This window comes from Spermophilus citellus (assembly GCF_964194105.1).
Source record: "Spermophilus citellus genome assembly, chromosome: 19".
Classification (NCBI taxonomy): Eukaryota; Metazoa; Chordata; class Mammalia; order Rodentia; family Sciuridae; genus Spermophilus; species Spermophilus citellus.
In genome coordinates, this window is record NC_138201.1 from 14,229,046 (window position 1) to 14,254,301 (window position 25,256).

Consider the following 25,256-nt stretch of genomic DNA (forward strand, 5'->3'; position numbering starts at 1 on the left):
CCTAAATTTCTCACCCACAGAACAGGTAGTAAAACATGACACTACTTGGATTAAGGGCAGCCAACTTGTGTGTATCTTTAAGCATTTCAATAATGTTCACTTGGCATGAGGGTCACACTAGATGCAGCCCTGTAGAACCCAGATAACAGAAGGAACAGCAAAATAAAGCCAAGAGCTCCACAGGGGCATTAAAATTATTTCTCTCAGCCAGCCTAGTGGCGCACGCCTGTAATCCCAGGAAATCAGGAGGCTGAGGCAGAAGAATTGCAAGTTAAAGGCCAGCCTCAGCAACTTTGTGAGGCCCTAAGCAACTTAGCAAGACCCTCTCTCAAAAAATAAAATGTGGCTCAGTGCTTGAGCCTCCCTGGGTTCAATCTGAGTGCCAAAATATGTGTGTGTGTGTGTGTGTGTGTGTGTGTGTTGTGTGTTTCTGCCATTTGTTCATATGGATTTTACCAGAGAACAGTTAATGCTTGATAGATGACTGAGTTTTCTAGAAGGATACTCAGGGTTTGTGTGTGATTGTTCAGTTCAGCCAATGCAGAGAAAACTCAGAGACCTCAGTTGTCCTCCCGGGCAAGTGTGAATGGTGGGCTCTGGGGACAGCTGTGCCACTGTGTCAGATAATTGTACAGCCACAGCAGTATCGTTCAGGGTAATCTGCCACATACACCTGGTGATCGGTGCCATAGATGTAGTAGACATAAGTCTTTCCTTGGTACCAGTAGTGAACTTCTGTGAGAGGGATCAACTCGATGGTCTGGCGCTGAGGAAACAAATGGCCACAACAAAAACAAAAACTTCAGTGTTCTGTTCATGTCATTCACCTGCTCAAGAATCTTCAGTGGCTCCCTACTGCCTATGGAATAAAGTTCATTCTCTGAAGTTGGCATGCACTCTAGAGTTGGTGCCTATATCCCCTACCATGCTCCTTTTCCCTTAACCTAAGCTTTGGGCAAAACTGATGCCTCATCTTTAGCCACCATCCACTTCCGAGTTTCACCAAGCAGGACAGAGGCATCTTTGGGGAAGTTCTATGGTACATGAAAAGCTATCAGCCAAACACAACATCTTCCAGAGGCATTAATTTTTAGTCAAAGTGCTAGAGGAAGGTGGAAGATAAAGTGATTTTTTTTAAAGATTTATATATTAAAACAACCATGGAGATAGTAGGGAGGCATTTATAAATTCTGAATTAAATTTTAAGATAAAACATTGGTACCAAAGAAACTCCCAAGTTTGGTAGGCTGTGTCGGGCTATGTCCTCAGACCTCCCTCCCCACCACCGCCACCATTTCAGATTGACCCTGCCTGCAGCAGTCTTCCGCAAATGTTCCCTTCTTTTTATAAATGGGGAAACAGAGGCCCATGGGCTCATGAAGTTTTTGGTGTGGAATTACCCCAGTTCAAGCCCTGTCTGCTCACCAAAACTATATCCAGTTAAGGCTCAAATTCCTTCCCCCTACATCTGGTTTTGTTTTGTCTTGTTTTGTTTTGTTTTTGGTACCAGCCCTGTCTGGGGGATTGAACCCAGGAGGACTTAACCACTGAGCCACATCCCCATCCCTTTTTGAGGCAAGTTCTCACTACATTGTTTGGGGCCTTACTAAGTTGCTGAGGCTGGCCTCCAACTTGTGGTCCTCCTGCCTTAGCCTCCTAAGTTGCTGGGATCACAGGCATGTGCCACCGTGCCCAGCGACATCTGCCTCTTTTTAAATGCCCCATCCGAATGGGGAGCGCTCTCCCCTGACCACAGAGTGGTCCTAAGTCCCACACTAAGACTTGGGGATGTCAAACACAGGGAGAGGTAGTGGGACTGGCCCAGGGTAGGACCCACACATGCAGGGATTTCTTCCTGCTGGGAAATGAGCCCAGAGCACTCCTGTGATAGCTGATGGGACAGAGGACCTGGGGGAAGGGGCTGGGAGGGATTCAGGTTCAAACCACACAGCAGCTTGACTTCTCTCTGCACAGGAACAAACCTGACCCAGGAGAACGGGGCAGGCGGGGAGTTCAAGAAGCAGGCTCTACAACTAAAAAATATTTTTAAAAAATTAAAAAAGAAAAAGAAGCAGGCTCTCAACTCTTACTAGAAGAGGAGCCAGGGCAGTGTGCCAATGGGGAAAGAAGAGGGGAATCCGGGTCAGGGAGGGAAATGTCTGTTAAGCCCTCTTTGTGATCTTGCACCCTGTTTCTCTGAGCCTCAGTTTCCTCCTCTGTGAAAAGGGAATGAAAATTACTTCACAGTCTTGCTGACACAACCAAAGGAAATCCGAGGACTGAGTTTTCTTCTCATGCCGAAAACTGGTATCCAAATCATGACTTTGGAAACACAAGGCAGAAGATTTCTCTTGAAATTTCATCGTAAATGGTCCCAACTCAGGGGCATGAGGAAATGAGAACTGACATCACTGCTCAGAAAGCCTGGACAGCGGGGTCAGGACCCCTCTGGCTTCCAGAATTTTCGACTAAGATCAAAGGAGAACACAGCAACACCATCCCCACCTCCACCGGCCTCTATCTATTACAGGATTGATGGGTATCTGACTTTGAGACCACAAATTGCTCAAGAGCTCAGTGGCCATCAGGTGGTCATCTTGTCATTTGATGTCTTGGTCATGCCCCATAGGAAACAGATCCCAGGTTTCTGCGTCACAGCTGTGGCACCGCGCAATGGCAGATGTCTCCACATGTTTGGATTCCACCTGCTACCTTTTGCATCTTCAGTAAAATGTCAATGTGAATCTTTATATTCAGTTCCAGGACCAAAGGCCAATGGAGAAAAATGTTTCACAGAATTGATCTCTTAAACTATTATGTTCCCTTTTAAAGAAAAATGTGCACGCTGCCTGGTTGACCCTTTCTGGCTCCAGAATTTGTCCACAGGTGGTTCATATCACTGGGAGTGCATTACAGGGGGGACACACGACTCAGGAGACTCACACTGTGTGATCTTAGGCAGGTGACTGACCTCTCTTCCTTGGGCCTCAGTTTCCCCCGCTGCCAAATGAAGGATCCAAAGAGGACGCAGATTTCTCCCTCTTGAAGTCGCTGGTTAACACCAAGTCTCCTCACTTTCTTAGAGCCTGTGCACCCTCTGCCCATTCCCAGAGGAGCTGCCTCAAGATTTGGGGCTCTTAATTGTAACTAAGTCACAGCTCACCTGTACCGTAAGAGCCAACCGCCTTGAGACCATTCAGTAGGTTGTCCTCGTGCCACCCCCTCCCCAGGCTTCCCCCAGTCTGTCTCACCACCCCTCATGTCTGGTGTCCAGCTGTCCACAGCTCCATGCTCCCAAGTCCTGACCTGGAGGTACAGAGCTCACCTCCTACACAAGGGCCAGATAGTGCCCAGGAGGATGTGCCTGATGACTGCACATTCCCACGAACACAGTCCACTCCCTTGCCTGCACGTGGACAGGCAAGGGGTGATTTCTGGGGGTGATTTAAGCTTGGAGTGGGGTCACAGAGAGGCCAAGTCGTCACCCAAACTGGGGCCCTTTCTTAGCTTCTTCCTCTTCCCCACCCCCACTCCTTCTCAGTTTCCCCCCAAAATGATGTGGATGCAAGTCCTCGTCTCTGCTTCTGCAGAGCCCAACCCAAAACAAGAGCCAGTGCCTCTCCTTTGACAAGCAAGGACATCAAGGCCCAAGGAAGGGAAAGGGGGGATCAAAATCACGAGTGAGTATCAGAGCTGGGAGGAGGCGCTAACCCCATAAGTTAATCGTCCCTGCAGCACTGGGTCCAATGAAAAGGGATCTAAATCCCACATCCCGCTGGCAGGTGACACATATACCAAGTCTACAGTAGCTTTCTGAGTGGCTACTAAGCTGCTGGCAAAGTCCCTCTCCTCTCTGGGCCTCCTCTCATTTATTGGAAAAGTCATGCATTTGGATCAGAAGCCCCGAGTGACCCCATCTGCCCACGCGATGCTCACAGCTTTGATAGGATTCTGTTGTGAATATTTAAAAATTTGAAAGTCTCATGTGAAAATACGGACATGGGAAAGTTTAGACACTCTGGGCACTGTGCCAGCACAAAGCTGAGGGGTTATTGGCCCCTTTGGATGCGGGGCTCTCCCATGCATATGACCACCTGCATGATTTCAAAGTTCCCTTCTAGATCCCAATGGCCCTTGTTAATTTTTACTAAATGCATCCTTTTCTCTCATGCAAATAAGATAGATGTTCAGAGACAGAGAGAAAGAGAGGTAAGAGAAAGGGAAGGAAGCAGTGTAAATGTTCACTGCAGAGAGGCTGGGAAGAAAAGGGACATTTCAAGCACTAATTGCCAACCACTTTAAGCAAAGTATCTTCTCTCTGCAAACCCCCCTACCCCCAAGGTGGTGTACTAGTGAAAAACTAGACTCAAAGGAGGATGAAGTAGCTGGCCCAGGGTCACATCAAGATGCAGGTGACCCAGGGTCTGACCCTAACCGCAAGGTGCAGGCCATGGCTATCACAGGAGCTCCAGAGCCAGACCCCTGCTCCAAGCTCAGTTACACCCAGAGAAAGGGCAGGCACCAGCACCACCTAGTGGCCACCAGCAGCCTATGACCTGATTCTCCAACCCATTCCTTTTTCTGAATTCCAGGGAGTCCCAATCTAAATCACACTAGGCCTCTTGTGTGCGTGAAACCCTGCCAACAACTTCTGATGTCTCAGAATAAAACTCTCAGCCTCTCTGGGTAGCCTATGGTCCTGACCATTGTGTCTGCCCTATTAACCGCACTGGTTCAGGTTGGCATCCAGGTGTTCCTCACCTGCGACTCCTCCCCTTGGCCTTCTGTTGGTCCACTCTGACATTCTCAGGAAAGCCTCCAGGCAGAGAAAAGGGCTTAGGTTCCCCTTTTTGTTGAGCTCAGGAAGTGCCCAGGCCTGGCCCCGGGAGCCTCCCCTTCAACAGCCCCAGGTCCAATCCCCAAAAGGTCACTGGCCCCAGGAAGAGAGATCAGAGCCAGGCAGCCCCTCCAGGCCTCACCCCAGGTTCCCTTCCAGCTCACCTGCTGTAGGATGCGGGCGCAGGAGGCTAGGGAAGCGCTGTGCTCTGTGATGCCCCTCTGGGAGGCCAGAGAGATCTCCCTCAGGGGGAAGTCAACAATGGGGTACACCTGGGGGACAGAGAGATACCAGTTCACTTTCTCAGATTCAGAGCATTAGAACCTGGAGGTTTGGAAGACACTGGGACTGAACTGAGCCAGATAGAGGAGGAGGCCCAGAGAGGTAGTGGGGGGAGCCCAGGGACACACAGGAAGCCTCTTTCCCACACACACCTTACAGGCCTACGAAGGTCAACACAGAGAGGAGAAGATCTGTGATCAGGAAGAGGACCCCTTCACCTGAAGCCTACCTTCCCCCAGCAAACCCTTGCTCAGTGCCTACTGTGTGCCAGACATCGTGCTACCGGCTGGGAGGCAGTAGGGACCACATTTGCCTTGGTCACAGACATAGGCAGCTGGAAAGCTCACTTGAGTGATTTCTCACTCAATACTGGAACTGCCTACTGAGTGCCAGGCTCTGTCTGCAAGCCTGAGGATGTGCTGAAGTCAACTCAAGTAGTTTTCGGTCTGCCAACAAAGTCCATGCAGCAGAGGATAGCAAACATTTTTTTAATATTTATTTTTTAGTTTTAGGTGGACACAACATCTTTATCTTACATCTATGTGGTGCTGAGGATCAAACCCAGTGCCTTGTGCATGGTAGGCGAGTGCTCTACCACTGAACCGCATCCCAGCCCCCATTTTTTTTTTTATTAATTGTGTTTTTTCTCTTTTTTTAACATTTATTTATTTATTTTTACATGGTGCTGAGGATGGAATCCAGTGCCTCACACGTGCTAGACAAGTGTTCTAGCACTGAGCCACCACCCCAGCCCTCAGCAAACATTTTGTGCAAAGGCCATGACAGGAAGGTTTTGCAGCCCACACAGTCTGTTTTAACTCAACTCTAACTCAGAAGCAGGAACACAGCCAAAGACAATAAATAAACAAATGGAGGGCTGTGTTCCAATAAAACTTTATAAGCAGGGATGGTGGCACATGCCTGTAATCCCAGCAGCTTGGGAGGCTGAGGCAGGAGGATCATGAATTCAAAGCCAGCCTCAGCAACTTAGCAAGGCCCAAACAAACTCAGCGAGACCCTTTCACTAAATAAGATATAGCTGGGATGTGGCTCAGTGGTTAAGCACCCCCAGGTTAAATCCCTGGTAAAAATAATTAAATTAAAACCTTGATTTATAACAGCAAGCAGTGGGCCAGATCTGCAGACCTCTGGCCTGTAAGATCCTTCATGCTCTGGCTGTCAGGCACCTGTCAGGCCCAGGCTTCTCTTTCAGCCCTGCTCTCTGCCCTCTGCCATGCCCAGCTGTCCCCTGGCTCCCGTGATCACGCGATCTACTACTCCCCAATGCACTGGGTGTGTAGGTTTCTACCCAAGGTCCCTTCTACAGAGAGGCCTTCCCTGACCCCAGCTAAGGCAACTACCCCTCCCAGCCTGCTCCCTCACCCTTCCTGAGTGTTCCACCATAACCAGACCTACCACCACCTGGCAACAGCCATTATTTCCCCCTCCAGACTGTAAGAGCCCTGAGGACAGGACTTTGCTTTTTTTTTTTTTTTGCCATGAAATCCCCAGCACCAGACCACTGCTTTGTTTGTGCACTTGAATCCTCAAACCTCATGGAAGAGAAAGGCGAATAGAGGGGGAGAGGAATAGAGGAAGGAAGACAGTACAAAGGGACAGAAACAGGGACAAAGTGTCCAGGACTGAAATTCAACGGGAGCCGGCAGCCCCTGGGGTCCCAGAGCCTCTTTCCTAGCCTTTCCCCACACAGCCCATCTTCCCACCCAGCTGCCTCCTGCAGGAGGGGACAAGGAACCCCACTGCCTTGGTCACCTGTCCACAAAGCCCTCCTCACCGCTGAGTTTTCATCCCTAAAGAGGTTTTCTCCCTTGGCCTTCGCCAGCAGCTCCCGGGGACAGTGGCGCTGGTGCTGGGACAGGAACTCAAACACGCTGTTCCTCCTGGAAGTACATGGGAGTGGGATGATGCACACAGTGCAAGAACATGGGCTTCAGCATCAGGCACACCCGGGCTCAAGGGCGCATGCGCAGACTGGTAGGCTCTGGGAAAGTTCAGGGCCTCTCCCAGCCTGGGAGCTTCCCTGCAGTGGGAGTCCAACAGGGGAGCCTGAGGGCTCGGCTGTGAGTTCTTATTTTATGAGGGCCCAGGTGACACCCTTAATGCCTTGGAGCACTGACTTCCAGACTGTAGCTTTTAGGGCCCCGGGATTCTGTTCCCTGACACAGGCACTCAGCTGTTGAGGGACTGCTGCGTACAGAGCGGTAAGGTCAGCATTTGAACTTGGGTCCTTCTATTCTAAAGCCTGTCAGACCCACCACCCCACGCAGCCTCTCCCAGGGAACTCTTCCCCTTCTATGTCCTGGCAGCTCCCTGCCCCATGGAGTTGCTCTGCAGCAGCCAGGCTGGGATATGTCCTCTGCCACCTCCTTGAAGCCCAGCACTGAGCTCTGCCACCTACCACATGACGACCAGCTGGATGAAGTGCACCAGCCTCCTCTGCCCCTTGCAGGTGGCACACGTCTTGTTCCCCCCTCCTGAGCACGTGCTGCACCTGCAATCAGTCACAGGGTTCTGGTGACTTCCAGAGGTCCCCATCCCCAAATCCTTCCTCAGAAAGGAAGACGGGGATGGGATTGCATCGTTTTTACCCGCCACCATCTCCCCACCTTACCTTGGTGGCAGGGTGTCTTTGGGGACCTCCCCGCCTGGTCTGCTTGGTTCCTGGGCTTTGCCCTCCCACCCTATTTTGACCAGCTTAGGATGCCAGCCTGGTCAATCATTCCATCTCTCTGGCAATGATAACTGATACAAAGGCAAACACAGGACCCAGGTGAATGCAGTGAGACCCATCCTATGACAACCATTGAGACTATCAGGAAAAGAGCATCTTTGTCTACTGGGATTCCTAAGGCTGAAGCTACCTCCACCACTCCAGCCTGGTGACACTGTTGAAGCCCCTGGATCCAGCTCAACCTGAAGCCATCCCAGGAATACACCCCTGGGGACATAGCAGGGACAAGACAGGTGCCTGCCCCCCTTCTAGATGAGCAGAGGGTAAAAAGCAAGAAAGCCAGTACATGAGACCCTTGGCCTGAATGCTATGGACACCCACGGGCTCTTACCTGCGCCTGCCAGAACCCGAGCACATCTGACACCTCTGGGGCTGCCTGGCTTTGCGCTTGGCTCCACTGCAGGTCGGGCACCTCACCTGGAGACACACCACAGCCTCAGCCCCACTGGCTCCTGGCAGCAAGGCCAAGACCCTCCCAAGACCAGCCTGGTGACGTTAGCACAAGTGACTCCCTGCCTCCTGGGCCACAGTCCCTTCATGGAACATGGGACCCTTCCAGATACAGCTTTCAAGGTTGGGGATGTTTCTTCTGAGAAATCAGCCTCCCCTCCTTCTCTCTGATTCCCACAACCCCAGAGACCTTCCCCAACCAAGTGTGGACAGGGAGCTGGGGGCAGAGTGGCCGGCTGGGGACCTGGTGTTGGAACTGGGGGCAGGAGAGAGGGAGTGGGGGAGATCCCTTTTGATAGTGGCCCCAGAAGTGGCTCAGGCATTGCCCAGTGAGAAGCAGGAAGAGCAGGAGTGGAGGAAGGAACAGAAAGACCATAGGGGAGGGTGTCCTGGGACAGCCAAGGAGGCAGGTAGCAGGGATGAGGACACAGGAGGGAACAGAGAAAAGCCAGGCACAGGCCACTGCTGGAAAACACAGAGTGTGAGTGGGTGGGAGGTCAGCACCCAGAGGAGAGAAATGAGCCGCGGAAAGGGTGGAGGGCTGACTGGATGTATTTTAGGATGAAGTCGCCAGTAGATGTCCAGACTCAAACTGCCAGAGCGGAGAACACATGGGGAGTCTGGTTCTACTCCCAGGCACGGCCCTGGAAGTTTCAGAGAAGAAGACTGATGGCCCAAGAGCCTGGCCGCCTGCTCCAGGCCTGCACTGGGCTGGATTCAAACTCAACCCCACTCAAGTGCCCTGGAGCCACAACACATGACCTTATTTGGAAATGGTCTTTGCAGATGTCTTTGGTTAAGACAAGGTTCAACAGCCTCATCCAGACCAGCCTGGGCCCCCACTCCAATGACTGGTGTCCTCAGAAGAACAGATGAAGATGAAAAGATACCCCAGGAAGGAGACTAGTGGACAATAGAGGCAGGGACGGCAGTGCTGCAGTCACCCAGTGGGATACCAAGGACTGTGGGCAGCTGGGAAAGAGGCATGGACAGCCTCTCCTTCAGAGCCTTCCAGAACACACCTGCCCGTGCCTGGGTTTTGCAATTCTGGCTGCCAGAACTGGGGGATCTCTGTTGTTTTAAGCCACCCAGATGTGCTAATTCGTTAGAGCAGCCCTGGGGAACCAGTACAAGGCACCTGTCTACCTTATCTATCAAAGCCCTCATCACCCTGGGCTACAAATGCTGATGGCTTGTCACTGTCCCCCACAGAGGGTGATGCAAAGGACCCCAGGTCTCAGTCCTCTTATAGGGCCAAGCAGTAAGCAGATGCTCAGTGAATACTGGGAGATGAATCAGACGGGAGAGAACACTTACAGCTAGAATGTCAAACTGTGAAGGTCATTAGGTCAGCTAGGTTTCCCATTGGACAGATGGAAAAATGGAGGCCCAGAAAGGGAAGATGTTACACAGGGAGCCCCACAGCCCCAGCCCAGCCCTCCTCTCCTGTGTCCCTCCCTCCCACACACAAGTTCTCACTCACCAGTGGCCCATATGTGACTCACCATGCCGGACCCGTGGCAGCCACTGCACTTGTACCGCCCATGCCCATGACATTTGTGACATTCCTGAAAGTGAGACGCTCTCCCTAGGTCCAGTTTCCCAAGCACCAGCCCCCTGCCCCGTGATGTCACCATCTTGAATAGAAGTGCCCGTTGTTGAGAACAGGGATAGGAAGATAGGATGAGCAAGGTACGGTCCTTCCCATTTGACCAGGATCCCCAAAGGCTTTGAAGGCCAAGTCAAGGGCACTGCGTTATCACTGCCTGCAGGCCCCCGCCCCCTCCATCCTGTGGGCCAAGAAGGGGGCTCTCAGAGTTTACTCTGGGCTAACCCACACCCCACGACTTCCCACCAGGCTACACTGCAAAGTCTGATGACATCTGCCTATCATGGCTAAAAGTGGTCTTCAGGAAGAGGGGCCACACAGAATGGACACCATGTTTGTGAAAGGCCACGAGAAAACTACTGGAACTTCATGACTGAATGAAAATAGCTTTTCCACCCTCAAAAAAAGAAAGGAATGTTTTTTGACCTTTCTGCGACCTCTTCATCTCATAACTCTATAAAAACTCAGGAGAATAAAATTACATATTCAGTCAAGTCCTTAGGTGAAAACAGGCAGGAATTAGATGAGAATAGAATATAAAATACCTGTTCCAGGTTCCCCTCACTCCATGCCATGATTATATTTCTGTTCTGGGGATTGAACCCAGAGGTGCTCTACCACTGAGCTTCACCCCCTCCCCAGCCCTTTTTAAAAAAATATTTTTTAATTTGAGACAGGGTCTAACTAAATTATTGAGACTGGCCTCAAACTTGTGATCCTCCTGCTTCAGCCTCCTGAGTCATTGGGATTATAGGAATGTCCCATTGCACCCAGCTATGATGATATTTCTATCAAACAGGATGGAAGTGAAATTCCGTTTCCCTACTGAATTCCAAGAAAATCCCAATAATGTTTTTAACTTTTATTTCATGTCATTTTCACTCACCCCTCCAGTTATTTTTGTCAGATCAAAAAAGAGAGATACAAATACATTCAAATGGTCTAGGAATGTTACTGTTCACTATTTAAGGCTGGGGACAATTCTGAAATTGCTATGTGAAGACTCACTCCCTAATTTGTGTGGAATTATGTATGAGACTACATTCCATATCCTGGATATTCTAAACGGAGGTTTATTTATACCCACAAATGAACCACCAGGCTGGATTGGGGGTTTCTTTTCTAAAGGGATAAAGTTAGAAGAAACATTCCACACTTGAAAAATTAGCCCAGAGAGAAAGTCACGTGTTCCAGTAAGTACATTACCTTCACCAGTGAAGAATGAGGGACTTGGAACTTCTTGGTGTCCTCCTGAAACATTGGAGGGATCTGGACCTTGATATCCCAAAGCCTAGGGGAGGTGCCTCTTTGTGGCCCGTCTACTGAGTGGTCTACAAAAAGGAACGATCATCAGAGCAGCTAAGAGCATCAGAAATTAACTTCCATTTATTCAACAAACAACACCAAGCCATGCCCAGGCATTGGGTTAGATTCTGGGGCTACACAGCTAGGTATAAAAGAGCCCCCTTGGAGACCATGATTAAGAACTCAATCTGTAGGGCTGGACAGACCCAGGTTTGATTTCTGGCTCTACTATTTCCTAGCTGTGTGACTCCAGGCAAGTTATTTAACCTCTCTGAGCTTTAACTGTCTCTTTTCTAAAATGGGGCTAATAGTGGCGCCTACCTTACAGGAATGTAGAGAAAAATAAATATAAAAATATATAAAATGCTTTGCACAGGTCTCCCAAATACTGAGGGATTAATCAATACCAGCTCTGATCCTTATTACCACCATCCCCTTCACCATCCCATCTTCCTCCTCTCTGATCACAGAGAGTCACAGCATACAACCTCAGTTTTATGTCATGAAATATGATAAGTTCTTTGGGCAAAAGTTGTATGAAAGACTGTAAGAACTCAGAAGATGGATCTATCCTAATGAGCAGCGGATAGCAAACAAGAAATCCTGACAAGCTTCACAGAAGAGGTGACACATGAGCTCCATCTTGAAGAAGGGACCAGAATGGCCCAACCGAGAACACAGGCAGGACAGAGGGCTTCCCAAACAAACAACCATAAGCCTCTAGTGGGGTTCGTGGAAGGTGGGAGGCATAGCTGATGAGGGGGGTGGCACAACAGTCTTGAGTCTTTGAGGGGCTGGGGTGGCACGGGAGGCGGGCAGATGCCAATCACGTGTCTGGACCCTCCTGCCAGCACCAGCCTGCAGCCAAAGCAAGCCCTGGACTTCCTCAGGCCTCTTGCAAACCACTTCCAGGAGGCAGGATGTACTTACTGTGGTCAATGCAGGAGAGGCTCCAAGATCAGCATCCACCACTCACCCCCATTCTACAGGGAATGGGGAAACCAAGGCTCTGAGCAGATGAGCACCTTGTTCCAGGTCTGCTGCTGAGCCAAGCCCTGAGATTTTCCACCAGCCCCCTGCCTCGTTTGTTACCTGTCATACTGATTTCAAGACGATTCACTTACTCGTAAAAGGTTGAAATGTCCACTCGCTTATCCTGGATTCACTGAAGGTCTCTAGTCGATACTACAGAGGGTGGAAAAAGAGCACTTTCACATTCCTGTTCCTGGGAAGACAGAGCCCATCTGCCAGGGTTAGTTGGGGACACCCAGGCTCCTATGCATGGTGCCCTCTGGTTGCTTAGAACAGGGTGGCAATGGTGATTTTTATTATGATGCCCTGAGACATCTGCAGAGAACTCAGGCAGCCCTGGGAAACCCCCTGACAGGCTCCCAATCTGAACCATTTCAGGTCCCCAGGAATCTCCACACAGAAATGTTCTATGAGGCAAGTTTGGAAGCAGTAGTTGTCCTTTAGATGCAGGCCACTGGAGTCCACAGTTCTTAGGGTCCCTATTAGGAAGAATTTATCTGACTCATGTCAAAATATTCTTGATCTTCATCCACAAAAATCTCAGAATTTGGCTCCTCCTTTCACATGTAAGATAACAGGCTCAGAGAGGTCGGTTGATTTGCCCAAGGTCAAACTGCTCTAAAGTGGCCACTTCCTCCAGATCCCTAATCTAGCTGCTCTGTGTTTCTGCATGAGTGTGTGCTCATCAGAGGACAGCTGTGTCCATGACACTCAAAAATATGGACAGAAAAGCTGTCCCTCTTCCCCCTTTAATGCAGGAGACAGAAGAATGTACCAGAGTCAGGATAGCCCTGGAGTGATGGATGAATGATTCTGCAGTGTGGACATGATATGGGAGAAGCAGAGGGAGCTGGGGTCAGCCCGCCCCTGGTGGAAGGCTGGAGTGAGGCTCTGGGATAAGCAACCTGGGTTTGTAGACTGAGGCTCCGTCCCTTCTACTGCATGTTCCTGTGTAAGTCACTTTGCTTTTCCAGGCCTCCCACCTTCCTCTCCAAGCTGTTGACAACAAGGCTAGAGTGCAGGGTGGCCAGGAGGGTGTGGCAACACATGCATTTCCATGAAGTGCGGCACATCTGAATGATAATTGACAGCACTCACTCACTTCATTATGATTCCCAGGTACAGACCAGAGATGGTGCAGAAGGAATTGGACGTTGCTACCATTCACCTGCTGCCCCCCACCAGGACTCCTTGTTCTTGGCTGGCTTCCCATAAATATCCCCTCTGTCCCAATGTCCCCATACCCCAGCCCCTTGGCCAGGGCCTCCACTAAGCCCAGCCCCCTTACCCTGCAGAGAGTCTGCTGCCTCAGCTCCCGGATGATGAGGTCATCTGCGGCTGCACTGCCATAACAGCATTTTGAGTTCACGAAGCTGAGAAGGGCCTCACGGGCCACTTCCTCTGTCACCACAGGGACTCTGCTGGGGACCAGAGAGGTAGAGGTCTGGGAAGGGCCCTTGGGTTCATCCAGGCCAGCCCCCTCAGTGTACAACTGGGCACCAAGGCCCAGAGAGGGAGGAAGAGTCCTGAGGTCAACAGTGGTAGTGAAGCCCCAAGGAGTCCAACTGGGGACAGTGACCCGAGAAAAAGAGCATGAATGGATGCCCAGGGTGAGAAGTGGCAGGTCTTTCTAAAGGACAGCAAAGCCATGTGAGTGAAAGTATGTGGCTCAGGAGAGGGACTCAGAGAATCTCAGAACAACCACATACAAAACAAGATGAGGCTTGTGCCCTAAAAGAACTTGACCTTGACCTTGACTGGAGGAGCTGGAGCAGCATGCACCAGAGTATTGGAGGATAATGACGGGGAGAGAGGCAGATCTGGGGCCCTTCCTCTGCCCTCTCTCTGAACAGCTTCCTCTCCTCCTGGAAAACCCTCTCCTGAGGCCAGGCCACGACGTCCTTGGCTAAGCTCTTCCTGTCCCCACCCTCTCCAGTAAGAAGGAGCCCTCTCCTTCCTCTGCCCTCATATCTTCACACCTGCTAGATCTCCATGGCAACCCTGGAGCCATTTGAACCTGACATGGACACCTGGTGTCTCCAGTACCCACCAGGCCCAGCACGTGCCTTCAGATCAGTGGGCAGCAGAGATGCTATGGGCTGCAGAGGCCAGAGGCAGCTGCACAGAGGAAGGGTTTGTACTGGGCACAGAGGCTAGGCAGCCCAGAGGAGAAGGTGAGCTGTTTGTGGCTGCAGGAGGACCAGGAACACCCAGGAGACTCCTATCTGGCAGGCCATAGCTGCCCAGCTAGGAGGCTGGACCCAGAGAGTGGGCAGGGGGCCCCTGGGGTTTCACCTTCTTTCTGCACAAAACTGGCTAGAAACCCAGAGCTCTACCCCTGAACTCTCAAAACCAATACAGGCAGGCCGTGAAGGGTCTAGCCTCAGGGCTTTCAAATTCCTGCAGCCAAGGGCCAGCTAGCAAATATTTTAATTTTCATGGACCACATCGTCTGCACCTCAGCTACTACACTTTGCCATCAGAATGTAAAAGCTGCCATAGACCATGCCGGATGAATGAGTATGACTGTGTTCCAATAAAGCTTGACTTATAAAAATAAATGGTGATGGTGGGGCGGGGGGATGTGGTGACATATGCCTATAAGCCCAGAAGCTCAGGAGGCTGAAACCAGAGGATCACGAGTTCAAAGCCAGCCTCAGCAAAAGCAAGGCACTAAGCAACTCTGTGAGACTCATCTCTAAATAAAATACAATAAAATAGGTCTGGGGATGTGGCTCAGTGTTTAAGTATCCCTGAGTTCAATCCCCAGTACCAATAAATAAATAAATGGGGGGACTGGATTTGGCCCACAGATTGGAGTTTGCAAACTTGTGGTATTGATTATGATTTTCAAATCTGGCTTTGTAGGCAAATGACCTGAAAACCCTGGTAAAATGTAGACTGCAAGGCTCCTTCCCTGGAGAATCTGGTTCAGTGGGTCTGGGATGAAGAGGGTCCACCCAATGGATCCCAATGCACTCTCAGGTTAAGACACACACACACCCTCCAGCCAGAGGGTGTTCATAGGGAAACAGTGACAGGTGCAGACACAGAACCCCAAAGTCACCTGTGTTCCAGAAACGAGGACCAGGAAGGTGGTTCCTGGGTTCTCACCGGGGCTTCCGAAGGTGGGAAGAATATTTGCTGCCCTGTAGGAAAGGAGGAAATGATCCAGGGGCTGCACAGTGCAGCTCCAAGGAATAGATGTTTGTGAGGCAAAAGGAGGAAAGCCTGGCTGAGCGTGGGCAAGAACATGAGGGAAAGGAACGGGCATTTGGTGCATCTAATGCAGACAAATGGGGATTCCAAGACAAGCTTCATTCAGGCCGTACGCTGGGTTATAGTCAGGAACGTCCATAATCACAGGGCTATGCCCCACTTCTGCCCGCTTCCACCCAACCATGATGTGGGGCTTCCCAACCCCACCAGGGAAAAGAGGAGCTACCTCAGCACCAGCCAACCTGTTCCAGAGTTGTCCTCACCAACCAGTGTGAGCCCCAGAAAGAGAACTTACCACCGCCCCCATGAAGAAGCCAGTCATAGCTGGGCAGCCTCTCCAGGAGTTCAGCAGGGGGTGCCAGAGGACTCTCGGCCTCAAAACTCAGGTCCACACCTGTGGAAAGATAGCGAGCGATCCTGAGCCTTGGAGAAGGCAGGCTGTCCTGCTAGAGAACCACAAGGAGAGGCCCTGAGACTCATGGAGAGGGCTTCTTGGAGTCCAGCCTTCCTGCTAAGCCACCATGCATGTGAGCAAAAACATCTTGGGCCCCTCCAAGCCAGGTGCCTGTGAGTACCACTGAGTGACCCTACTCAACCCTACATGGAGCAGAAGAATCTCCCATCAAGGTCCTGTCCAAATTCCTGACCCACAAAATCCTGAGATATAACACCAGTGTTGCCTAAAGGCTCTGAGATGTACATGGCTTACTCCCAGTGGGTAGTCCTTGCTCTGCGACTCCCCACAGACTTGGCCAAGGCTGCCTAGGAGCCACACCACAGTGTGAGGTCTCTCTACTCAGTGTCCCTCCATCCCTCTCTACCTTTGCAGGTGTCCAACTGAAATACAAAGACCCTCCTTGCTCTTTCCTTTCATGAGTGTATCTCAGGACTTGCTGGCATGCCTCATGTCACCGTGGTGTCTGCACCTCAGGTGACCCAGACTGACACACTAGCACTACCCCCACCCCCATTCTAACAAGGAGGACACTGAGGCACCAAAAGCTGTGATTCGGCCAAGATCATCCAGCCAGCGGGCGGCGAGTGGCACTGATCCAAACCAAAGCTCCAGCTCTTTCTGGGTACTTTTCATAAGGTGAAACACTATTAAGAAATCATTCCATGTATATCTGCTTTCAGTACCCCATCGTGACCTGCCAGATGTGGCATGGATCCAGATGGCCCTCAGAGTCCACAGAGGCAAGTGTAAGGCAAGCTGTGAGACGTGATGGCGGGCTCACGAAGCACCTGCCACACCTTTGCCTCCTCGGAGGAATGGAAGGCAGGGACTTCTGATTCTACTTGAGAGGCTACTGCAGTACTCCTGGATCACACAGCTGTGGGGCTAGAGGGGGAACTTAGTGCTATGCCTGCCCCACTGACTGCCTCTCAAAAATGTTCCCACAAGCCCTTGTGCTGGGGGCAAGAATCCCTTGGCTCTGACTTCTTTCTAGGAGGAAACTCTATCACAGGACATTCACTACAAGGCCTATAAAGAGTGGGCTACGAAATGGAGGTGCTATTTACTATACTCAGGTCAGACTTCCCCACCTGATGCACTTCCCAGCCGATCTGCTGCTTGAAAGCCTACATATCGTTACTTCCACAAAAATAAGAGAATGACATGCCCCATGCTTTCAAGTTTAATAAAAATGAAGGTCAGACTAATCAGCAGCTCTTGTTCTAAATGAGAGCAACCCAGGTTTATCTGAAAGTCAAGGAATGAGGAAGGCTGAAATCCTGAAATGTGTGTGGTAGGGGGAAGGGCAGAAGAAAGAGGGGTTGTCATTAAGACAAATGAATATGGCCCCTCAGCTGCCCCCTCAAAGTTAGGAATGCCCTTGTCCTCTGACACTGAGAATATTCTCTCCATCTCTGCGGTAGCTGTCTCTTGCAGGAAACCTACCAATGAAAATGAGAAGAAGAACTTTTGCAGATAAAGAGAGTGTCTTTCTAGGCAGGACCAGGTATGATGGTGATGCAAAGTGACATCATCCCAAAACCTCACACAGAGGCCAGACAAGGTGCACAAATGTCCCCAACATGATCATTCTTCTGGAATTCTTATTAAAACCTTGGTCTTCAATACTGTTTTGCTTTGAGTGATCTTATGAGCACTTGAAGAAATGCACTAGCGGGGACCCTGACAGCAACCATTTGCTGTCAAGAGCCAGGCAGGAAATATTTCAGACTTTGGACGTTATGATGGAGCAAATCATATTTGAGCCAATGTCTGAGCCGTCTCTAGTCCCGTGCCTGGCATATAAGCAGTGCTCAGTGAACGCCTTGGATTTGAGGAGGGTGGGTCTTCCTCTTTCTTTGTGTTCTTTTAAATCAGAGGAAAACAAAGAAAATGTCAAGTGTAGAAAGAAAGACAATCACATCCCCTGGGATGGCTCCTGCCTGCAGAGCAGTCTTGGGTTCGGCTGGGGTATTAATGTTCTCGTTGACGGGAAGATGGAAATGCCATATGGCTGGGAACCAAACAAAAGAAGCAGGAAGGGGGGAAGAATGAGGGGTGGGAAATTCAGAGCTCTATCCATCAACTAGGAGCCGCCCTGACCTCTGGGGCAGTTGCAATTCATTAGAGCTAAATTAATCTCACCATTATGCTATGTGCAAAAATAAAGGACTCCAGACTGACCCCCAGAAGGATGCGTCATTTCCTGTGCAAAAACCAACAGGCACAACAGGACCGTGGACGTCACTGGCCACTGTGCAACTCCTAACATGGGGCACTCAGATGGGGGCTTCCAGCCGTGTCACTGTCCCCATGGTGTTGGGCAGTTGTCCAGCTGGGCCACCCCACCCTGAAATAGATGTTGCAACACGTGGCTCACAGAGGAAGGCTGCAGATACGACCTCTTCTGCACTTCAAGGTCACCAGTGTCCCCGATTTCAGAGAGGAACAACAGAGGCTCAGAGATGTGATTTGGCTAAACTAGCTGGCACGTTCATGGCAGAGACAGAAATAGAGGCTAGAACTCAGACCTGACTCCAAGCCCAAAGACCTTGCTACTGAACTCCACTCTGTGTGTCTCCAAGTCTCCATGGCAATGGCATCAAGTGGTTTTTGAGAAAACTTTGCAAGGACATCTGAAAAGGGAGTGTTTCTGCTCACCAGTCGCCAGCTATTTTTCTTTTTTATAAAAGGATTTTTTTTCTTGTGGGGAAGAAATAATTAATGGATAACTCCTTTAACCTTTTCTTTTTTTAAAATGTCATTGTCTTTCCTTCAGATGAAAAAGGGAATCCATGCCCTTTGCCCCTGATTTCAAACTAATCATCTTAAAAACACTGACATCATGCTCCAATGGCCCCACCATACCATCTTGCTTTAGTTTGTTTCATAGTTCATTTCCTTCAACAGGTATGACAACCCCTTTGAGAGAAAGGCCCCTCTTGTATACCCCAACAAAGGGTAGGCATGCAGTAGAGACATACAAGTATTCCGTGCACAGAGTGTCAAACAAGGTGGACATACAGCTGGTGTACAAAAATGCATTTTGACTTGAATTATACTTAAAATTGTGCAAGAAATAGTCTGATGGTCAAATTCACAGAGAAGTTGGGCCTGGTGATACATGCCTGTCATCCCAGCAGCTCGTGAGGCTGAAACAGGAGGATGGCGAGTTCAAAGCCAGCCTCAGCCATTTAGGGAGGCCCTAAATAAAATACAAAATAGAGCTGGGGATGTGGCTCAGTGGTTAAGCACCCCTGGATTCAATTCCTAGTACCAAAGCAAAATTAATCAAACAAATAAACAACAATAAAAAAAATTCACAGAGAGAAAAGTAAAATGGTGGTTGTCAAGGGCCTGGGGGAAGGGTAAGGAATGGGGAATTTTTGTTTAATGGGTCCAAAGTTTTTGTTTTGCAAGACGAAAAGCCTTCTAGAAATGGACAGTGTGAATGCCCTAAACTCTACCTTTAAAACTGGGTAGGAGCCATTCATGGTGGCGTAGTCCTGTAATCCCAGCAACTTGGGACCCTGAGGCAGGAAGATGGCAAGTTCAAGACCAACCCTAGCAATTTAATCAGGCCCTCAACAACTTAGTGAAACTCTATCTCAAAATAAAAAATAAAAAGGGCTGGGGATGTGGCCCAGTGGTTAAGAGCCACATCAATCCTCAGTAAACCCTCCCCCTCCAAAAAAAAAAAACTGCTAAGATGGCAAAAGTTATGTTACATATATTTTACCACAGATAAAAATAATTTTAAAAGCATATTTCCAATGATTGAAACATTATAAAGAAAAAGAAGAAGTAAGAAAGGAGATCTGTTTTACAAAGAACAACAAATGAGCAAATGATTAGCCACAATATTTAAAGGACTTCTTGGCGAGGCTAAGAAACCTGACCACGGCACCCCCTCATTTGAACCCTGCAGAGGCTCATGATTACTGAACCCCTGAGCTTGACACTACCTAGGCCCCTACTTGGGCCCCTACCTAGGGACAGGAAAAGGGGATTCTCATCTGTCCACATGCCAGGGAAAAGTCTTCCTATGTTGTCCAGACCAGGGTGAGAAAAAGGGAGATGGCAATAAAGATAAATGCAGAAAGATGGAAGAAGGGAGATAGGCTTGCTTGAGGCCAGAGAGAGAAGTGTAGGTGCTTTGGGGTGGGAGACACCAGGAAAACCATATGGCAAGACCAAAATGCCAAGAGCAAAATGAAGAGAAATGGGGAACTCAGACCCGGGGGAGGTTCTGCTCTACACTGGGTAGGTCTCTGCCATTGCAGGAGAAAACGAGGCGAATATTACAATATTTTGTTTTAATTATGAAGGCTCATGATTTGCGATTTTTAAAAATTATTTGGGATTATGATTTACAGCTGCTTTACAGCTATCTGGGAAGTATAACCCATGCACTGTAAAGAGCTCCATTTTGCCAAGATAGGACCATGGAGGGGGCAGCTGGATTTTCTATGGTCTGTCCCTGCTTTTCCAGGAGTGATCTGTGACTTTGTGACACTGGCATTTGCATTTGCCCTCACTGGTACACAGGCCATTGCTCCCAGCCTTGCTCTGGCTGTTCCTGTCCTTGGCACATCCAAGTGCCCCTTTAGTACTTTCTCTCTCTTCCTGTTGTTGCTTTTGTTAGATGGCTTTTAAGAATTCTTTTTTTAAAAACAATTTTATCAGCATATTCTAATTTATACATAGTAGTTCATGTGTGCACATAATTTGTTCCAACACATTCTTTATAAAATGTCCACTTGGGTCCCACCAGACTTTGGGCACCGTGAGGTAGGAGGTGTTTGATTTACCCTCATTCTGCAGGCCCGAGCTTAGCGCAAAATACCTAGTCCACCAGGTAGTGTTGGGGACGAAGTCATTTAATTTTAGGGCTTTAATTTCCTTCCCTAAAAAGAAGTCTTAGGGAATACAGCCACTGGCAGGAACAGATGGGGCAAAGGATTAGAGAGGGCTCCACAGCTGACCTGGAGAGCCCTGCTAAGCTCTATATGACTTCGCTCAAGCTGTTTATTTCTTACAGGCTCCCCAGGTTAGATGTGCTATCCTGCTGTTAGGAGTTACTGGACCCACCATCCCTTCCAGCAATGTGGAGTGTGCAGGAAACACTGAACAGGCCCCATGAGGCCATGTCTGACCCAGCAGGTGAGGCCCGGATTCCTGGTGGCTATGGCTCCATCACTAGGATGTGTGAAAAACACTGAGGCCCCATGTCAGTCATTAGGAATGCTAGCCTCTGGGCCCCTTGTGGGAAGTCCAGCATCCTTTTCTACCACAATTCCATGGCAGCCTCAAACCCAGTCTCATATCTTCAGTTCAGAATTTTGTTGGTAGAGGAGGGACACTTTAATGAACAAGCCTTTTGGAAACAGAGCTGGCCTGTGATCCAAAAGAAGAGCCCCATCTATTCAGCCCTGGGCCACTGAAGGTGATGGTTGGTATGGCCTCAGGTCAGTCACTTGTGACTTCAAAACCTCTCCTCCTCCAAGGGACCAATTCCTGGAGGTCAGGAGGTACAATCTAGGTCTTATAGGCCAGAGAAGCCCTCTCCTAAAATTACCAGGGGCTCTACTGAAAGCCTCTCTTACTTGAAGAAGCTATTGTTCTCCATTTTTGGGAGGGGTGTTCAGTCTGCAACAAAGGAAGTTATATTATAGGACATATGGTGTATAAAATAAGGGAGGAGATCTTTCCTCCTGTGCTCTGTGCCAGGACATGGTGCTCTTAGAAATTGAAACCACTTCCCACCTGGGATTGCTGAAGAAGCAGGAGCTGGTTAAGCAAAAGTTGTTGAAGTCACCAGTGACAAGTTAAGCAGAAGAAAAGACTTTGAAGGGCTCTTGTTTTAAATAAGGAACACCCATGTTCCAAGTAGCCTTGACACCTAAGATCAAGAGCAAAAGTAGAAGAGATGTCACTCCAAATTAAGAAAGAAATATTCTCAGAGATAACAGGGGACAAGCTCAGCAATGGGAATGTGGCAGCCACTGGAGGAAGGCACCTGCCCTGGTCAGGGATGCTGCAGAGATACCCCAGCCCCCCGCAAGGAGGCTAAAAGGCCTTCAGGGCAATCTCCACCTGGATGCCACAGCCCAGGATGTCTTCATCCATATCCACTTTGAAGGAAGGAAGTTTTCCTCTCTCTCTGAGGCCACCTATATTAGGGACCCCCAAATTAAGGGATCAAATACTGAGTGACAAGAAGGGAAAGCCCTAAGATGAACTGGGATACACTGCTCACCTTAAAAATCACATACGTAAGTATTACAGTAGGGTCCCCTTCCTGGAAAAAGGTGCCTAGTTTCATAATTCACCCACTTATTTCTAAAATATTTTCTGGGTGAACCCAGATACCCCAACTTCTGACCTTAGCCCCATGGTGTTTGAAGCCAACATACAGGGCAACCCTATGACAGACCCTGGGCTTGGAGGACAATGAGGGAACTAAATCCTTCATTAGTTCTCACTGAGCCTACCAAAAGGTGTGAGACCCAGAAAAAAAAACCTCACAGGTGATAATAATTGCTGTTAATAGCAGTTTAATTTTTGAAGCTCTGGGGACATCATCTGGTCACTTCTGACAGTCAGTGTTTACTCCATGCCTACTCTGGCCCTGGTGATGTATTAGGCACTTTAGAACCAATGAATCCTCCACCAGCCCTGCAGAATGACACCATCTCTGTTTTTGATAAGGAAAATAAAGCTCAGAGAGGTTAAATGACTTGATCCTAGTTACCCAACCATTAGGGAGGAAGAGCTTGAATTGGAATCTACATCTGATGTAGTCCAAGGATACTAAGAGAAACTCCAATTATACCTTGAAAAATCTGCTAATGAAAAATGGTTTGAAGAGAAAAGATTTCATTAGAATATTTGTAAAATAAACATCCACAAACTGATCAAAATAAGACTATGGACACATCGTTTCAGTAGATCAGAGATTACGTTAGGTCTTCCTCAAATACTTGGAAAAATATCTCCATACTGTCTCCTAGTTCAATATGAAAAAGGAATCCAACAAAATTTAAACTGAGTTCTCTCCAAGATTAGCATAGCTTAACTTTATATTCTATTTCAATCTTTTTTTTGGGGGGGGGGGGGAGAGCAGGGATTGAACCTAGGGGCACTTGACCACTGTGCCACATCCCCAGCCCTATTTTTTGTATTTTATTTAGAGAAAGGATCTCACTGAGATGCTCAGCTCCTCGCTTTTGCTGAGGCTGGCTTTCAACTCCTGATCCTCCTGCCTCAGCCTCCCGAGCTGTTGAGATTACAGGCATGCACCACCACACCCTGGCTCTATTTCAATCTTAAAGCATACCAACATTAAAGACAACGGAGTGTCAGACCTGCAAAGGACCTTCAAGGTCATCAGGTCCAGTGACAATGACAATGTATTTGTGTCACAGGCCCCTGTAGGATTCAGATGAAAGACACAGACCCCTCAACACTCTGCAAATACTACATTTACATGACATCTTGTCCCCACCCTTGGGGTCCTCAAATTAAGGACTCCTGATCCTTTCTGTAGTTGGGGGAACTGAGGCTCTGATAAGTAAAATGACTTGCCCAAGATCACAGAACCTCTTTAAATCAGAACCAGGTCTTGAACCTGGCCTCCCAGTCCCCCAGCGTCCGTGTTTTATGTTCTGTCTCATTACCCATTCCAAAACAGTATGAAAAATTTCCTGTTTTAAACATAGCACATTTCTTCCTAAAATACCATTTCCTTCCTTATGTTTTAAATTAGTCTTTAAATTCCATTGTACTTCTGTCCTAGGGATGACAGAATGGAGTCACCGGGGCTGTGTTTCCCCAGCACTCATGAACGAGCAGGTTTTTGCTACAGGCAGGTCCTACCTAAAGACTTTACTACAAAAATTAACCGTGTCTATGAAATTAACCTCATCTAAGAATGTGATCAAAGTAAGAACCCCGATATTCATGCTTACGTTTGGCTGGGGTTGGGGGGAGGTGAGAGCCAGAGAAAGGAAAAAGAAAGAGCACAAGGCTGCACATCATCCCAATGGGTAGGGAGAAAGGTCCTTGTTAAAAGTTCTTGTTCATTTTTGCCGGTCCTTCTTCATTGTCTAGAAGCACACAATAGAAGAAGAGGTTGCAGGCTGCAAATGAGCTTTATCATGACAGCAGGAAGGAGGAAAAGAAGGAAGTTATTGGCAATGTAGACCCAGACCCGAGACATGTTCAGGGCTGACACAGGGTCTTGTTCAGTGCTGGCTACGGAGGACAGGCACCCACACCAGCCCTGACCCTCTACTTACTGTCGTCTTCACTCAGGTCTCTGTCCATGGTCTAGACCTCCAGTCAAGACAGTGTCTGCGTTCCCAAAGGCCAGCTGCAGGAATCTAAGGTGCCACCCTTGAGCCCCTCCCAGAACGTCAGGCCCATTGTTACCTGATTTGCATACAACAGAGGCAAAGCCACCGTGTCCATCAGAGAGGCTGCCTGGCACCCACTCCACGGGTGCTTGGGGTTCCTCCCCACAAGAGCCTCTGGCTTGCCACTTGCTTGTGGATGCTTCTAGAGTTCCCTGGGCCATTGCTGCAGTTCTGTGTGAGGGACACTCAGATTCTGCCCATTTTTCTGATCTGGGATTCAAAGCCTTGACTACCTGCTTCTCAAGTTGACCACCAAGCACACTGTACATCTGGGGGAGGCAGGTTTCCAAGTATGGGCAGGGCCATATAGAAAAATTTAATATCCATAGGCAGATCCCCTGCCGAAGGGGGTAAGAATATTTGGTAACCCAGACTGAGGTCTTGGGCACCAAGCTCTTTCTTATTAGAAGCTGAGGTTATGAAGTGAGGCTCCAAAACTACATAGCACATCATAACAAGAGCTGGCTGCCAACCCAGGATGCACGATCCACCATCGTATCTGTGGATTACTACTGGCTCCATACCCACCTGGGCCCTAGGAAAAATCTGTGGGTTGTAGAGGGGCAGAGTGGCTGGGGTTTGAACCCAGGACCTCATGCACGCCAAGAGACACTGAGCTACAGCCCCAAGCCCCATATGCAAAGTTTTAAAGGTCTTTTCCTAAACCTTTTGCATTAGGGGAGAAATTCCTTCAACTGCAACCCTTGGAAGATCATCACTCTCCTCCAGATGAGTCTAAACAGACTCTCCAACCCAGATGTGCTACTGGAGATGTACCATGATGCACCTTAAGGAAGACTGGGGTCACATAGGGAAGACTTTTTATTTATATCTCATCACTAGTTATTGGCCTGTATATGTTTTCTATGTCTTCTTGATTAAATTTTGGCAGTTTG

General features: G+C 49.0%; 1 protein-coding gene across 2 annotated transcripts; it reads right to left on the minus strand.

Annotated features, from left to right (window-relative positions):
* Nucleotides 1-449: 449 nt before the first annotated feature.
* Nucleotides 450-24,293, minus strand: SSUH2 (ssu-2 homolog). Of its 2 annotated transcripts, none has more exons than XM_081276342.1 (12): nucleotides 24,244-24,293; nucleotides 15,782-15,880; nucleotides 15,335-15,416; nucleotides 13,556-13,685; nucleotides 12,360-12,420; nucleotides 11,137-11,261; nucleotides 9,827-9,889; nucleotides 8,203-8,288; nucleotides 7,539-7,631; nucleotides 6,915-7,020; nucleotides 5,002-5,109; nucleotides 450-766 (listed from the first exon to the last, which is right to left on the minus strand). In XM_081276342.1, the coding sequence occupies exons 1-12, from the start codon at nucleotides 24,269-24,271 to the stop codon at nucleotides 620-622; spliced, it is 1,128 nt and encodes a 375-aa protein (XP_081132468.1). In that variant the 5' UTR covers nucleotides 24,272-24,293; the 3' UTR covers nucleotides 450-619. The 2 variants fall into 2 exon arrangements, with proteins under 2 accessions (XP_081132468.1, XP_081132467.1); XM_081276341.1 differs by having other exon boundaries at nucleotides 13,556-13,688.
* Nucleotides 24,294-25,256: the final 963 nt, after the last annotated feature.